The 17,660-nt window shown below is 46.9% G+C and overlaps 1 protein-coding gene across 1 annotated transcript; it reads left to right on the top strand.

Annotated features, from left to right (window-relative positions):
- Positions 1 to 522: 522 nt before the first annotated feature.
- Positions 523 to 17,571, top strand: TMC7 (transmembrane channel like 7). The gene is made up of 16 exons (XM_082064322.1): positions 523 to 887; positions 1,102 to 1,321; positions 3,717 to 3,865; positions 4,216 to 4,383; positions 4,568 to 4,653; positions 5,713 to 5,858; positions 6,326 to 6,473; positions 7,770 to 7,940; positions 9,984 to 10,141; positions 10,954 to 11,071; positions 11,566 to 11,663; positions 11,989 to 12,172; positions 12,681 to 12,811; positions 13,069 to 13,224; positions 15,609 to 15,687; positions 16,704 to 17,571. Exons 1-16 carry the CDS (start codon positions 836 to 838, stop codon positions 16,761 to 16,763), a joined length of 2,124 nt encoding a protein of 707 aa, XP_081920448.1. The 5' UTR covers positions 523 to 835; the 3' UTR covers positions 16,764 to 17,571.
- The last annotated feature ends 89 nt before the right edge of the window (positions 17,572 to 17,660 follow it).

The raw sequence follows: 17,660 nt of genomic DNA, 5'->3' as shown, positions 1-17,660 counted from the left end.
GCCACCAAGATGCTGAAGGGAGTGGAGCATCTCCCGTGGGAGGAAAGGCTGAGGGAGCTGGGGCTCTGGAGCTGGACAAGAGGAGACTGAGGGGGGACTCATTCCTGGGGATCAATATGGAAAGGGGGAGTGTCAGGAGGATGGAGCCAGGCTCTTCTGGTGACAACCAGTGACAGGACAAGGGGCAATGGGTGCAAACTGGAACAGAGGAGCTTCCACTTAAGTATGAGAAGAAACTTGTTCGGGGTGAGGGTGTCAGAGCCTGGCCCAGGCTGCCCAGGGAGGTTGTGGAGTCTCCTTCTGTGCAGACATTGCAACCCGCCTGGACACCTTCCTGTGTAACCTCATCTGGGTGTTCCTGCTCCATGGGGGGACTGCACTGGATGAGCTTTCCAGGGCCCTTCGACCCCTGACACCCTGGGATCCTGTGAGGAGGGAGCGGGGCCGGCACTAGTCAGGTCGCTGGGTGCGGGAGGAGCGGCCCCGCACCTCAGCCCGCCCCTCACGGCGGTCGGCACACGCCGCGCCTCGACCTGAGCCGGGGCAGCTGCGGCGCGGCCGGACTCGTCCTGGGCCCGGACTCGTCCCCGGGTCGCAGTCCCTGCGCCCCCCGGCCCTGCCCGGGGGCTGTCCCGGTCCCGGTCCCGGCCCCGCTCACGCACGGCCCGGCGGCTGCGGGCGCCCCCTGCGGGCGAGGCGCCCGGGAAGGGCGGCCCCGGCGCAGCCTCGCCCTCGCCGGCAGAGGCACCGGCGCTCCGGCACCCACTGCCCCATAGCTCCGTATCCCCCGGAACCGGTAGCGCCGCCGCGGGGCTGGGGCTTCCCCTCCGCAGCCATGAGCGGGCTGGGGGCCGCCGCGGAGCCGGCGGGCTGGCGGCGGGACAGCGGTACGGGCGCGGGGGAGGCGGGAACCGGGCGGCGCGGGGAGGGAGCACCGGGCGGCGGCGGCCCGGGCAGGTGGCGAGTGCGGGGGGACGGGAGGGAGCGGCGCTCCCGCTTCGGCTCCTTCAACACCTGGGGGCGGCCCTGACGGGGCGGCCGCGGCCGGGGGCCATGTTGTGGCGAGCCCGCTCCGCAGCCCCCGCGTTTGTCCTCCCGCAGAGTTCTGGCTTCCCGCGGACGTTCCCGCCGCCGCACCTGCGGGCTTCCTGCAGCAGCTGCCCAGCTACCAGTCTGCGCTGAGGCGCCGCGCCGGGGGCAGCCAGCGGCGGGCGGGGCAGAGCGCGGCCGAGCCCCGGGGGCCGCAGCAACAGGGGCGCGAACCGGAGGGCCGACCGGCGAGGGAACAGCCCCTGAGCATCGCGGAGAAGAGGAGACTCAGGTTACTCTTTACACGTCTTATTTATTTTAATTACCTTTTCCTAAGCACAACACAGGTGCTGTGGTGGAAGGCTGTGGCAGAATTGGGTTCATCTGTGTATGTGTCACTCTGTGGCAAGTGGTTTTGACCAGAGGTTGCCCAAGCTGTGCGGGTCCCTGCGGCTCCTCCAGCTGCAGGGGCAGCTGGGTTGCCGGCCTGGGCGAGTTCTAAAATTGGAGTGACCAGCAGCTCCAAGTGCGTTTCTCACTGGCTTCCTCTTTGTTTTATTTTGTTTTTTCCTTTTTTCTCCCCTCAGAGTTTTGTGCCGTTAGGGTCACTGTGGCTTATCTGTCATCAGCAGCCCCCTTCTGCTATGTGGGTGCTGCTGTTCTTGATTCTCAGCAGTTCTACCAAAATACATTGAGTTCTCTCTGGCATGGCTCAGTACAGGTGGAAAGAGGCTTTCCAGGACCATTTCTTCTTTTTTGTTGTTGTTGTTTTTTGTTTTAATATCCCTTTTCAATTTGCTCTTTGCTGTGAGGAGCTCCTGCCCCTCCAGAGGTGACCAGCCCCAGCAGCTTTGCCCCCGCCCTGTATTTCTCTGCTCGTCTCATGTCTCACTGCTCGGATGAGCAATAGGATGCAGGGTGTGCTTTTATGTTGTCAGAAAACAGTTGCACCTTTAATTCAGATACTTTGCAGTTGTGGTTATGGACCAGGAGAGAGGGGAAAGTACAGTTAACCTTTGGTGCTCTACAGAGAACAAGAGTTACTTGTGATAAACAGGTTACAGCCTGACCCTGGAGTTCAGCTTAACCCAACAGCCTGTACACAAGGAACAGAAGATCTAGGTCATGGTAAAGGAAAGTGCTCAATGCCTTGACTTCTTATGTGTAGTTGGGTATCTAAAGCCTGGTTCTTCAAGAAGAAACCACGTTCCTGTGGCTGTGGTGTGTTTTAGCGATGGAGCTGGGACATCCCAAGCTTGTTTACGTGTTTAAACGCTGAGAGATTCTGGTGGGGCTTCTTGGCGCTTCTGCGGATCAGTAATCTGTGCGTATTGTGCTGCCAACACAAAATGCTTGATAGAAATGTCCTGAAAGCTGCACACTCAACTTCTGTAACACAGATGAATGTGCAGCCCACGCCTCTATTTGCAATGCAGGCTGAACACTGGCCAGATAGTTCCCAGAGCCGCTGTTTAAAACACTGGCTGCCACAGCCCGGAGTTTCTGCAAAGTGAAACCTTTTGACAGCAGCTGTATTTGCACTTAAAGATGATGTCACCTGCTGCCTGGTTGATTATTACATATAGGATTTAATTCGGCTTCTTGCCAAAATCCTAATTTTCCTTCCAGCTGAGAAGGGGATGGAAACTCTGTCACCACAGCACACATGGCAGCGGGTCAGGGATGCGCTGCAGCAACAGCTTTTAAAAGCAAAACCTTTGTCCTCTGCTCCAGCACGGTGACCTCGTGGGTTCTTCGGTGGCATCAGGGGCTGGAACAGCATATGCTGCATACAAATCAATCCCCAGGCTGTGGTTCTGGGAAATTTCATCTGGTTTTAAGGTTTCTTAAAAGAAACAAATGAGATGCAGGCTCTGACCCATGCTTAATTCTCCTCGATGCTGTTGATGACCATGTAGCTATTTTAAAAATGCAAATGTTTGCATATAGTATGAAAATCTGGGAGAAGCGATTAAAAATTACAGGCAGTGTGTGGCACATCCTTGGTGTTGGTTTGCAGCTTGTTACTAGAATGGTACAACCCCACACATTGGGCAAAGAAATACTTTCTCAAATTCATTAAGTTGGTACTTTCCAGCAGTTTTTTCAAAATGCTATAAGAAATGAATAACTAAAAATGAATAATGTCAAAAATTGTTGTCTATTATGTACTGGAATGTGATATAAAAGTTAAAATAGTAAAATCCAAGTTAAATATTTTAGCCTCTTTATAGCTCTTTCTCTGTTTGACATTTCATTCTGATTTTGAGATCTGTTAATTTTCTACTAAAAAAAAGAATAATTTTCTCTTTTGGACAGCTGCATGTGAAACGTTAGAAGAGAAAAGCTTTTTTGAGACATTTTTGAAGAGCTGCTTGATGAAGATGCTCCAGTCAGAAGTTTTGAGGAAACAACCGTCTCTTCCTTTTCCAGCTGTTTGCAAATACAAAATCACTAATGGCAACTTCCATGAGATCCCACTGGGAAATTCAGCTACATATTTTTTCTCTGCTGTCTTATTGCCAACTGGATTTTCCAGTGTTTCCTGTGGGAGGACTTGTTGTATTTGGATTAACTCGATGTCTCAGGAGGAGCAGACGTGAACTCACCTTTTAGCCCTCTCCAGGCCCTGTTACCTGTAGTGAAAGCATTTCTTGTGCTCAGTAACTGTATTTCTTGATTCTTAGGGACTGTGAGCAGGCTGATGTAAAATATTTATCTGGATGGAAACAGTGGAAAAGAACGAGCAGTAAATCATTGAGAAAAGTCCTCAATGAAGCCAAGGAGTTGTCCTCTCACCTAGAGCTCTGGCGACATGATATTCACAGCATTGAAGGTATTTACTGCCTTAAGGCGACGTCTCCTCTTTCAAGTTGCTTCTGTTATTGGTAGTTTTATGTGTGTACGTGTAGTTTCAGATGTAACTGTATGTATTTAAGAAGTTACCTGCTTCCTATATTATTGCTGATGTAAAATCCATGGTGGGGTAGAAGGAAAAATTATTAAAATTATTAAAAAGGCCACATTTCCATTTCGGTTACATAGCTAAAAGCCTGCGGTAGTTAAAACTGGCTTTAGGAAGGTTTCATCAGCTAACTCAATGTAACCGAAGTTATAATCTGCTCATTTTGTATTTTCAATAATTTTATAATCTTTATCCTTAGCACATGTTTCTTTCATTCTCAGGGAAGTTTGGCACTGGCATCCAGTCTTACTTCTGCTTCCTGCGTTTTCTGGTCCTGCTGAATTTTATCATTTTTATCCTGATGTTCAGTTTTGTCACCCTTCCCAGCATCATTTCTAAATATGGAATATTCAACAGTAGCGTTGCTAAAGTTCCTCCAAAGAACACAGGTAAACACCTTCTCTATGTACTGCTGTTGTTTGTATGATTCCCCCTTTCCATCAGCTTCTCCTCCACCTCGCAGGGCAAATAAATGCTGTTTTTTATAAGAACTTGCCGTGTTTGAATTAACCTGATCTTGCAGTTTAATGGGCATTACCGTTTGAGTGACTTTTCCTGCCTTTCTTTTGACAGAGCCTCACTGCACAGTTTATAAACCTAGTAGTAATGAGGGACTTGTTTACTTCTATACTTACCTCAAAGATTTGCTCACCGGCACTGTAAGTAATTAGATTTTTTTTATAAGTGTCTCACATAACATGTAAAATGTGAAAACATTTTACTTGGGGAACGAAGCTTGGATAATTTTGAAAAGTGATACGGCGTATGCATCACTGGGGTAAAATTAGGCTTTATCCTTTTTCTGTGAGACGGGGAGTCTTCAAACTGCCTTTTCCTGAGCGTCCCAAGCCTGGTTGGCTGTGGCTACAGCCTGAGCTGTCCCAGCTGTGAAACAGTCTGTACTGTGAAGCCCATTGTGCTCTCTGTGTGGGACATCCGTGTCCTTGTCACAAAGCTCTTTGATTGCAGAGGGAGGGATTGTAGGCTCACAGTGTCTGCGTTGCGGTTTGCTAGAGGCAGTGGCAGTATTTAGAAGCTACAGGCTCTTGCAGCTTGTTGGGGGCCCCAATAGTAATTTTTAATTTAGAATCATAGCATCGTTTGGGTTGGAAAAGACCATTGAGTCCAACCGTTAACCCAACACTGCCAAGTCCACCACTAAACCATGTCCCCAAGCTCCTCATTGTCTTTTAAATCCCTCCAGGGGTGGTGACTCAGTTTACAAAATGATTGTCAAATACCAAGTTGGATTTAACTGGGCAGGTGCTGCTGTTGTTACAAATACTATTTGTGGGTTGTCTAAATTCATATGATGTGAATTGATCTATGTCTTATATATATATAAGTTAGCTAGTCTGTTGTAAGAGTAGGCCATGACAACAGTGGGAATGTGCTGCAGTGGAAAATTACAACGTGCTGAAGCAAGAACAAAGAACAAGGGACTTACTGTGATAAAACAGGTGTCTTCTCCTTGCAACAGAGTATATCTTATGACCATGAAACTAGCAACTGTTAGCAACTATTAGCGATGGGAACGTAGCTTGTAAAACCTTCTCAGCCGAACTAACTTTGCAAAAAGTAACTAATCAGTATGTAACACGCTAGCCATAGACTATATAAATGTGTAGCCTCTGATCAATAAATCGGACACTTGTTTGCATCAAACTGCGTCCCCGTCTCTCAATCGCGGCAACTATTTATACTTCATGTTTTCACAGGGGTTCCTTGAAGTGACAAGTTTGTTTTATGGCTATTACACAATAGATGCTGCGTGGCTCAGTGTCCTGAACTACAGCCTGCCACTGGCGTACTTGCTGGCTACATTTGCCTACCTTGCATTAAGTCTCATCTGGATAATAAAAAGGTAAAAACATTGGTGTAGTTTCTTTACTGCTACCTGTTGTGCAGTTTACGTTGCATCCTTGCTTGTAGGGAACGTGCTGCATTCTAAAGCTGGTTTATGTGAAAATAGAGAGTCTCTTGCTTGAGCATGCACTGCTGCAGCAGCCTTTGTCTGTCTCTGGGAAACTAAGCCAGCAAAATAAAGAAAAGTAAATACACTTGAAGTATTATTTTTTTCACGTGTATGCATGCATATGAATAAAAGATCCTCAACTCTACCATAGTTGTTGGAGGATTTATTTTGGGCTGCAGCACCTCTCCGAGCGCTTCCCAGAGCGCTGCTGGTAGAACACACGTGGCTGTTTGCTCCTGGGGTTGGGGTCTCCTTTAGCCTTTGAGCTTAGTTGCTCGAGGTTTGGGCTTTTGTTTCATTTTCTGTGGATAAAATATGTCTTTTCACAAATGAAGTTAAGTTGTGTTTTCCTCCAGATCTGTGGACGGGTTTAAGCAGAACTTGGTGCATGGTGAAGATCAATTTCAGAGTTACTGTAACAAAGTCTTTGCAGGCTGGGACTTCTGCATTACAGATCCAAATGCAGCACAGCTAAAACATCGTAGCTTGCTCTATGAGCTCCAAGTGAGTAACTTTCATTTTACAGTTTTATGTAGCTTAGATGGCTAAAAAAGAGAGGTGTATAATTCTGCAGATAATGGAATAAAGATAAGAAGGTTTGAAGTAATTTGTGCTGGGGGCAGGGCAGCCCACATCCTCTTGCATGCTTTCGAGGTAGCTGAATTGCGGTATGACGTGAGATTGACGCTGATGTTAATGGCCCTTTCCCTGTTCATTGGAGCCTGTGAGCTGTTGTCTCGGTGCCTTTTATTCACACTCCAGTCCTGCTTCCTTTGGTAGTTTCTGCATAATCCAGCAGGAAAAGCTGTTGCAGCTGTGGGCAAAGCCTGTGTACTGCTGAGAATCAGTTTGAGTGTCCGGGGTTATGAGTGTGCAGCATGGTAGGCAGTGGTTCGAGGAGGAATAAAATTCAGATGGTGCTTTTCGTACAATTCGAGAGCATTGTTGCAGTAAGAAGATACTGATTTTCATTAGGTGTCTTTGACACAAGTGCACATACAAAACACTGATGCACATAATTGATTTCCCAAAGCATAAAGTTCTCTGACAAGAGAGTCCGACAGGCTTTTCTGGTGAAACCAGTACCTTGTTCTCTGTACGCGGGAAGCAGAGATTTATGTAGTAAAACAGTTACCTTTGAAAAGATACTTGCACTTCAAACCACAAAGCAGTAATTACAGATTTCATAAGTTACAGTGAGTTACTTTCTGCTCTGCTAAAGTTCAGAGTCATCTTTTTTCATCATATAACCAGAGCCTCCTTTACTTACTGCACTTTTGCCTGTAGAACTCACAACTCAGAAAAACTTTAGTGTTACTGCTTGATGGAAGTAAGTTCCTCAGAAAATACCTGGGTAACCCGTGAGCTTGCCCAGGATAAATCGCCTTCGCAGGCAATACTGCGTGTTCACATCAGCTAAGATGAAACATCTCAAGTTGGCGTGACAGGCTGCTCGAGGCTCTAGTTCTTTCTCTCTGCGCCATCCCACACTTTTCCTTCGCAGCACCAGAAGAAGGAAGTTGGAGCTGCAGCGGTGAGGACTGGTTGTTACCTGCGGAAGTGAGGAGATGAGTGCACCGATTTACCCATTTCAGAGTTTAGTGCCGAGCTATCTGAGATCAGTCGCTCAAGATAAACAGACCAGTTGTCTTTGTGTCCTCAAGGAGATATGTTACCGATAAAGTAGAAATAAGAGAGTTACGAGACACTTGTCTTTGGCACAGGGCCCTGCAGAAGGTGTGGTGGCAAGTGCTGTGTGCTGCACCAGAAAACTTCATGTCCTTTTTCTTTTATTTGTAGACAGACTTGGAGGAAGAAAGACTGAAGCAAAAAATAGCAGACAGGACAATGAAAGAAAAACTACGCATCTACTCTCTGAGAATATGTATAAATATAATTGTCATTGCAGTTTTATCAGGATGTTTTTACTCTATTTATAGAGCAACTGTCTTCTCTCAAGAAAACTCCAACGTGAGTATCAGACATGACATGAGGACAGGGGCTGGTGATTACAGCAAGAGGAACTATTGTGAAAGAGTCAAGTATCTTAATATAGCCCCTTTTGTGTAAGGGATTTGAAAACGCTTTGTACAGACTTAGAACTTTTTTAGTAGGAGAGAGTGAGAAAGGTTGAGAACCATATGCAAAAAACCCCAGAGATGTCTCCCTTTGACACAGAGGCTCCAGTGTCATCTGCCTTGCAGCTAATGCAGCTGGCAAGAACAGCAATTGTCACTTCCCGTGTCACCTCGCTGTGATCTGCTGCTGCTAGCGCTTGTGTCGGGGCAGTGAACTGGCTCAGGGAGCTGATCTGGTTAAAACAAACTGCATTGTGATCAGTTTTGTGATCTGGTTCAGTGCTCAACTCCAAAAATGGACAGCAAGGAGAGGGGAGAGTAAAAATTATGATCTGTATTGTGGCTTGAGTGACAGCTGCGTGGGGCAACAGGAAGACTTTGAACATGGAGCGCTTTGCAGAAGAAAAGGTTCTTGCATCAGCAGTGGAAAGAATCAGGTTGGGTGGGGTTGTTCACCCCTGGCAGGACAGACAGATGGGAAGAGTGGGTCAGGAGCAGAACAAGGGCAGCCAACAACTTCAGTAGTTTCACAGAATCCCAGAGTGTCAGGGGTTGGAAGGGACCTGGAAAGCTCATCCAGTGCAACCCGCCCATGGAGCAGGAACACCCAGATGAGGTTACACAGGAAGGTGTCCAGGCGGGTTGCAATGTCTGCACAGAAGGAGACTCCACAACCTCCCTGGGCAGCCTGGGCCAGGCTCTGCCACCCTCACCAGGAACAAGTTTCTTCTCAAATTTCAGTGGAACCTCCTGTGTTCCAGTTTGCACCCATTGCCCCTTGTCCTGTCACTGGTTGTCACCCAGAAGAGCCTGGCTCCATCCTCCTGACACTCACCCTTTCCATATTGATCCCCAGGAATGAGTCCCCCCTCAGTCTCCTCTTGTCCAGCTCCAGAGCCCCAGCTCCCTCAGCCTTTCCTCACACGGGAGATGCTCCACTCCCTTCAGCATCTTGGTGGCTGCGCTGGACTCTCTCCAGCAGTTCCCTGTCCTGCTGGAACTGAGGGGCCACAACTGGACACAATATTCCAGGTGTGGTCTCCCCAGGGCAGAGCAGAGGGGCAGGAGAACCTCTCTGACCTACTGACCACCCCCTTCTAACCCACCCCAGGTACCATTGGCTTCCTGGCCACAAGGGCCCCCTGCTGTCCCCAGGACCCCCAGGTCCCTTTCCCCTATGCTGCTCTCTAATAGGTCATTCCCCAACTTATACTGGAACCTGGGGTTGTTCCTGCCCAGATGTAAGACTCTCCCAACAGTAACCGACTCCTCTGCAGGACCCCAGGGTTGAATTAGCCTGATGTGAATGAGGACTGCACCTTCTGTCTCCCTTCTGTGCGGTGGTGATGTGATGGGCGCTGGCTGTGCGTGGGGAGAGTTGTAACCGTGGTGGACCCAACTCTTAACTTTGTAAACTGCCAAGATTGCAGGGAGAGAAGCGGGAAACAGGGAGCACAGAAGTGCTGGTGCCAGCGGTGTTTTGGGGCAGAGAAAGAGGAGAGCACAACACTGAAACACTTGGAAAAAGCTTCACTTACTGTGGGATTTATGTATAAGGGTTGATATCCTGACCTTGCCTGAATGAGTAGATGGTAGGAAAGCCAGGGGAGCTGCTTGGCACTAGTGTGAATAACTTGAAAAGTGTCTGTGCTTTGGCGTCGATGTAAGATCTGGTATCTGTAGTGCTGGGTCAGACAACACGGTCAGATACAAGCCTTGGCGACATGAGCCTCTTCAAGAGAAGCTTTGGGGAAGCATTAAAATACTCGTACCTGGGGGTGTGGGAGTTCCTGGTGATGGGAGCAGGGGGGAGCAAGGGATATAGCAGCCAACTGCAGAGATAGACAGGGAGTTCTGGACAAGGGAGGCTGGAGGGAGCACAGGTCAGGAAGGTTCTTCTCTGAGCTTTATCTTCCTCTCATCTCTTCTCGTACAGGATGTCAGCAACACGAACTTCCAGGCTAATCTCTTAGTGCAGTATTTGCCTTCCATAGTGATCACATTGGCCAACTTCATTGCCCCTCAGATCTTCTCATTTCTGATCACATTTGAAGATTATTCACCAGCCTTTGAAATCAGGCTGACGCTGATGAGGTAAAGACGTTTTTATTGTGACCTTGGATATTTCAACAGCTTTTTTCTTGGTAGGTTTGAGGCGTGGTAAGCATTCAGGTATGAAGAAGCAGAGGTTGCACTCTGCAGGGGTGGCCTGGGCACTGGAAGCCAAGCAGGCCTCGTTTGACTTACGCATAGTTGGAAACTAATTTTAGATCTGGAAACAGTCTCCTATTTTGATGACAGCACAGTGCAGTCATTTCAGTGTCCAAGTTCAGTCCCGGTTAGCTGTGTGGTCTGGACATCTTCAACAACCTGGATAAATAGTCGGTAGGGGAGTTGTTGCTGCAGAGCTGTGGATTCGCAGCGCGTGGCGTGCAGCAGTGACTGAACCAGGGCTCTGCTCAAGGCAGAAGCTGCAAGTTTGGCGGGGTAACATACTTCAGTGTGAGAACATGGAGAGCTGGTATTTGGCAGCTGGAGGCAGTAAGATCTGGACTTTGTCAAGCCCCCGTGCCCTGTGTTTTGGGTTTGGCGAAGTGCTCTGAAGGCTGACGCCGCATGCGGGGAAATGCTGCGCACAGAGCTGTCACCTGCCCTCAAGCTGCGCCCGTCGTGAGGTCAAGACCTGCGACTGAAATGACTGATCCAGGAAGAACACGGAGAAGAGAAATGAGGGGCTGGAGCCTAAAGCAGGGAAGGGGGAAAGCAATTTAACTGACTGCTATGGAAAGATGTGTTTATTAAAGAGCTGCTCTCTACGAGCCTTTTGTGTTTCGAGCCTTCCTCAGACTCCTGTGCGTTGAGCCAGGTGTGGAATGGCTCCTAGGCAGGTTTTGCCTTTCTTCCAGGTGTGTCTTTGTGCGGTTGGCCAATATCGGAGTTCTCCTGTTCTCGCTGTGGAGCCAAATCTCCGACTGTGCCACCGACGAGTGCAAGGCCTGTGGATACAATTACGAACTTTATCCCGTAAGCAGATTTATCTTGGTCTTTAATCATCTGAACTTTTGAGCAGAGATTTGTTTTCCATGAGCCTTGTTTGCTGGGAGGTGTTCAGGCGTTGATTGTCACTGCTCAGCGCAAAGCGGTGCAGTTCTTACATACAACTTGTGCTTATTTGAAACTCTGGTCAGCCTTTCTGACCATCACCAAGGATTATTTGAGGTAACCGTGTTTTGGAGACAGTTGCGTTAGTGCTTTTTTTTGCTCCAATATGACAAATGGTCTTTCCTCCAAAAAACCCAGAGCAGAACAACAAAAAAACAACCAACAAGACCAAATGCAGCAAAACAAACAAACAACTTGGCATGGAAGCTCTTAAACACTTCAGAAATGGGAGTTAATGCAGTTTGAACTTTACGGTGTTCATTGGTTGAGAGGTTTGTTGCATTAGTGATTGGCAGATGGATTTTTCACGTGATATTTAGATGCTTAATCTTGTGTTTCCTGACTTGTTTTTATAGTGCTGGGAATCTGAAGTTGGACAAGAAATGTATAAACTGACAATATTTGATTTTATTATAATTCTGTCTGTGACCTTGTTTTTGGACTTTCCTAGGAAGTAAGTATCTCTGCCTTTTGAGCATAATTTTGCAAATGACTTACGAAACCCATTTCTTTTTTCTGTTATTAATTCCTCATATTTCTAACCACATTACCAGTTTTAAAATAAACTGTAGTCGTATTTCTGGTGGTTTGGGTACTAGTTTGCTATTCAGATGGCTGTGTAGTTTTTGATGTTTGAGTCTTGTTTTTCATCAGACTTGTGTTCTGTTGTCTTCCACTTAAATGCTAAATTTCCATGCGCTCCGATTATTTCAAACGTCTTAGAATTCAGCCAAGCTCTGTGACTTCACTTCAGAACTAACGATGTTCTTTGGTTGTAGGTTGTTAGTTACTCATTGCTCTTGCAAGCCAGTTCAGTGGTGTGGATTGCAGGAATTTGGAATTTCTGACAACGTCCTGGAAATCATTTACGGGCAGACTATCTGCTGGATCGGAACCTTCTTTTCACCGCTTCTCCCCGCAATAGCGACTATAAAGTATTTCTTCATCTTTTACATTAAAAAGGTAATTTTTATGTAATAAAGCTAGTTTGTAACACTTGTCTGCAACAATCTATTTGCTAGCAGCACAGCTTAGAACTTGGACAAAATTTTGCCAAGCAAAAATTTGAAAGCGAACTGGAAAACCCAAGCTGGATTGGATGTTCAAGATGCGATTTCAGCATATTGGCAGCTTTACTCTATGAGCACGCAGCTCCTTCTGTGTAGCAAATTCTTATAGGTACTTTAGTTCTGACAAGAGGTGTGCAGTGAGGATGTGGCGGGACACGGCCATGCCATGGGTCGTACACCATTGATTCTGTGCGAGTGGATGAGACCCTTGGATCAAATTCTTACTTAGAACAGAAGGCGTTCTTGTGTTAGCCCTTTTTAGTCCGTGTACATCAACGCAACGATGGTTATGTGGGAGCTGGTAGTGTGCCTGAGAATGGAAAATGAGTTGGTGGGAAAGTCTATGTGGATGTTTGTATAGAGTTGCACTAGAAACACTCTTGCTCGCTTTCCCGCTTCAGATCAGTTTGATGCACACGTGCAAACCTGCAGCTCGGCCTCTCAGAGCGTCAAGCTCCAATTTTTTCTTCTTGGTGGTGCTGTTGATTGGGCTCGTCTTGGCTTTTATTCCTTTGGGAATCAGCATAGCACAGTAAGTGACGCTTTAACTTCTATGAAGTTGACATTGGTTCTGAAGTTGTCAGTTCCTTAAAAACACACGCACAACTTCGGAATGACAAATTGGAATCAAATAGTGTACAATAAATTAAAACTGAGTTCGTATCAATAAAAATGACAGTTTTAAAGACAAAGGAGACTTTTACCCCATTGGCAAAACGGCGCTGGGCTTGTGTTGGATTATTTTCTCTTTACATTTTGGTTTAGGATCTCCTTTCTGTTCTTTGACAGTATCCCCTCCTCCAAGGCCTGTGGGCCGTTCAGGAGTTTTAACACGTCCTGGGCAGTTGTTCCAGACACAGTGAGTGGGTTTTCAGCAGATCTGCAGCAGGTCCTTCACGGAATAGCCTCAGAAGCCTTTGCTGTGCCTTTTTTTATGGTCATTTGGTGAGTACTGTGGAGACCTGACTCTGTCGTGCAGCTGCGTGGTCCATTTCCTTCCTCACTGAGCTGATACCAAACAACTATTAGACCAGATTTTCCGTCTGCAGTCAAAAGCATCCAAGCCCCTATGAATGCTCTCGTTTTAGGTCTTTGCCCACGTGTTCGTGCTCATTAGCTTTATTTCATTTCTTCTTGCATATTCCAGATCGCACACTTGTCTTTCTCAAACGTGTTAACTGTGAATCATTCTGTAACTTACTAATGTGAGCCCTGTGATCAACAATCCTATCCTCAAACCTTGATGAAAAAAAACCCAAACAACACAACTGTCGAGGGTTTTGATTGTAGGGTGACAATAAAACCCTGGCAGATGTATTGTTAACCTCCTCTCCTCCCCCCTTTTGCCCCTCCCTCTCCCCCTTCCCACTCAGGACAGGCGATCGGGAGGGAAAGAAGGACAGAGAGAAGAGAGTTGGAACAATTAACAATGTTTTACTAATGCTACTAATAAGAATAGAGAAAATAATAGAAAATATACAAAACCAATCTTGAAAGTCCCGGCAACTGCAGAGCCGGCACCCGAAGTCCTGGACTGGACTCTGCAGCCAACCGGAGCTGGATTCAGTCTGTCACTGGCCTCAGTTCGCAGGGACGACTCGCAAGGTCCTCTCCTAATGTCGCCATAAGGAAAAGGGACGAGATCCTTATGATCTCCCACTTTTATATGAAGTGGTCAAGTGAATGGGATGTTATACACAGTTGGTCAGTTTCTTGGTCACCTGTTTCTCGTTGCCCCTCTGGCGAGATGTCCATCCATGCTGATCAATAACTTCACATTCCATTGCTATGTTCACCAAAACATGGATCTGGTTCTCCAGGAAAATGCAGCTCATATGAAGCTTTAGCTGACAGGCAAATTCATTAAAAGAGAAACTTGTTTTTAACAAAACCAGGACAACAACAAACAAAATGCCCAAACCAGTCATTCTATAAGATAAAATTCAATATAGAGTAATGGAATTTTTAAGGTTGGAGGTCACCCGTAGGGATCATCTAATCCAACCCCCCTGTTCCAAACAGGGTCAAGTAGAGCAGGTGCTTGGGACCCGTGTCCCGTTAGGTTTGGAACGTCTGTGAGGGTGGAGACTCCATAACCTCCCTGGGCAGCCTGTTCTGGTGTTTGATCACTCTTGTGTCTAAATGCATTTTTTTGCATTTCAGCTTAATCCAGCTCTTTTCAGATCTTGGAGCCATGTTACCTCCTACTTTCTACAACTTCTACACTTGAGAAACCATGCAGTTTATTTCAGACTTCACCCAGGCCTTTCGTCCCTAACATATGTTGATGTGTTCTCCTTAAAGGAGCCTGTTATTGGGTACATAGGAAATACAGAGTCTTCTTTTTTGGTTTGGGTTTTTTATTTTTTTTTTTCCTTTATCATAAACCTGTGTAAGAGTGGGATGATGGCTTGTACTGCTGTCCTACAATGTATTATTTGGGAAAGAAAACACATTGCAGAATCCACTGGGTTGGAAAAGCCCTCAGAGATCACCAAGTCCAACCCTTGGTCCAACTCCAGTCCATTCACTAGATCATGGCACTAAGTGCCATGTCCAATCTCAGTTTAAAAACCTCCAGGGCCAGTGAGTCCAGCACCTCCCTGGGCAGCCATTCCAATGCCTGACCACTCTCTCTGCACAGAATTGCTTTCTAATCTCCAGCCTCAATTTCCCCTGGCAGAGTTGAAGCCCATGGCCCCTTGTCCTATTGCTGACTGCCTGGGAGAAGAGCCCAATCCCCACCTGGCTAGAACTGCCCTTCAGGTAGTTCTAGAGAGTGCTGAGCTCAGCTCTAAGCCTCCTCTTCTCCAGCCTAAACAAGCCCAGCTCCCTCAGCCTCTCCCCATAGGGCTTGTGTTCAAGTCCCTTCCCCAGTCTCGTTGCTCTTCTCTGGACCCGCTCCAGCACTTCAATCTCTTTCCTGACCTGAGGGGCCCAGAACTGAACACAATACTCCAGGTGTGGCCTCCCCAGTGCAGAGTACAGGGGAAGGATCACTGCCCTGGTCCTGCTGACCACGCTGGTTTGGATACATTATTTACATAGGCATTTGTGCCGTTCTAGTTCTTGCTACTGCTCTTCATCATTTAATGCACAGGGGATAATCTGGTTAACAGATTACATCTGGAATACGTGCTATATCCCAGCGGATGCTTTTGAGCAGAGCTGCGCCCAACCTACCCCAGCTCTGGATTGATTGTAATTTATTTTTCCTCCGGCAGGTTATTTCAAGCAAATGCACAAATGACAATTTCTCCACCCATAACAGCCTTTTTCTAATTCTTTTTGCACGATGCTAACACATAATGTTGGTTTGTTGTTTGTAGCCTCGTTATGTTCTACTTTATTGCCTTGGCTAGAGCACACAAACGAGTGGTTGAGCAGCTGAGGGAGCAACTGGTTTTGGTAAGATTTGACCCACTATCTTTTCTGAAGTTTTCTTTGTTTTGTCAGTAATCTGGCCTGCAGAGGAGCAACAGTTTTCATGGTCTTCTGTATAGTTGGTGTTTTGTCAGGCAGTGAAGAACGTTTTACGAATCACACGGGAAAAATGACAGAAGCGCTGAAGTATTTCTCAGGCTAGTTGGTTTTCCTGGGTATCAGCTGCATCTGCAGCAAGGTCTGGTTACATCAGGGGACATGAGTGTGTGAAAATACGCCTCTGAGAAGCGGTGTCCCTGTTCTTTATCCATCTTGCTTAAATCCACTCATCTGCCTGGGTTTTCTGCCAAACAAGAACCTGAACCTTGTGCTCCCTGTCCCTTCCACCAGCTTACACAACCCCACCTCTGTTTCCTTCCCTGCTCTCCCAGACAGGCACCCGACTCCCCACCCTTCCCTCCAGGCCTGTGTTTCTGCTCTGGCGTGTCTGGTTTGATTTCCAGTGCCTGTCCAAGCCTGCCACCGTCTTCAACCGCGCTCGCAGGCCGTGCTCTGGGAAACCGCTGCTGTCACGAGCAGGACTTCTCGCTTTCTTAGGAAATACCCCACTTTTTGGTACAACATTTAACAACCCCTCCTTAGCAAAACACCATGGTGTGGAGAGATTGTTGAAGAGTGAGAAATTTTGGAGCAAAAGGCTTTGCTGCTTTTTCCTAACCAAATTGGTTAGGAATTCTGAAAATCCTTGCATGCTTTGTATTTATGTTTGTTTGCTGTTGTTAGGCTTCTTGGAAGTATGGTCCTATGTTTTTACTGGGCTCAACGCAGCACTGCTAATACGTGACCTAACATGAGACAAATGAGGTCGAGACTATTGTAAATGTAAAGTTGTTTGGGCAGTTGGAGTGCGCTGGGAGCCACTAATTAGAGTACAGTGTGCCGAGTGCACGTACTTATTTCTAATAAAGGAACGAGCTGTTTGTAGGTAACTTTTGCCACTTCTGCTCATCTAGCATGTACTTTTTATTCTGTGTTTCCAGGAGAGTCGTGACAAGCTGTTTCTAATCAGAAAGATAACAGAAGCACAGAGGCACCCTTAGAAACCACAAAAAGGCAGAAGAACTTCACTTCTGAAACTCCCAGAACCACTAGATAAGGGCAGAACCATCTGCAGCACCTAAAACCCGAGCAGCTGAGGGGCACCCTGGCACTGCTGTCTGTAATGGGTGCATCTCCGTGATGCCAGTGGGCCTTAAAGTCTCCAAGACTGGAAATGTAGCTAATTTATAGTGTTAGACCTGTCCAAAAAAATTGTACGGTAGGACAACTCATTGCTGCTACAGTTTCAGGGTTGTTTGGGTTTGTTATGTCCCTGTTTTTTCAGGGGTTTTGGGTAAAATGTGATCAGAACTGAAATGCTGTTGAAGAGCTTTGTACTGTATTTATAAATTATGCTTTAAGAATGGGAGGGGGGAAAGGTGTGGCCTTACGTTTTCAACTCACTTCTGAAACCAAAGTCAAAGAGAGATGTACGTGTTTTGAAATAGTGGGTAAGAGAAAAAAATACGCGTTTGAAATCAGTTTTGTAAATATTTTGTAGAGAAGCCACTTTGATATTTATGTTGCTCTGAAAGCGCAGATGCAGTTGAACACTGGATAACTTCACAGAGTGGTTCAGAGGAAACAAACAATGAAAGAGCTTGAACAAACACCGGCAGCAGGAAGACGCCGCCCGCGGTCGGGTCAGCGTGGGTCGGTCGGGGGAAGCCATTGCTGCTCCCCTTTCGCTTTTCAGACGTCTTAAGGCATTATTAGCTGTGGTTTATTCTCATACAAACGTTTTGAATGCTGTTCTCTTTGTTCTAAAATGTGAGTTTTGAAATATAGCATTCAGAAACTTGTTTGGCAGCAGCCTTTGAGTTCGTGTTTCGTGTCACTTGGACGGAGCGATGGAGCTGTGGCTGGGAGGGAGCAGCGGCTCTGAGTAGTCTGCTGAC

This window comes from Streptopelia decaocto (assembly GCF_964273445.1).
Source record: "Streptopelia decaocto genome assembly, chromosome: 13".
NCBI classification, from domain to species: Eukaryota; Metazoa; Chordata; class Aves; order Columbiformes; family Columbidae; genus Streptopelia; species Streptopelia decaocto.
The sequence above is the reverse complement of the archived record's forward strand: the minus strand, read 5'-3'. Positions and strand labels throughout refer to the sequence as shown.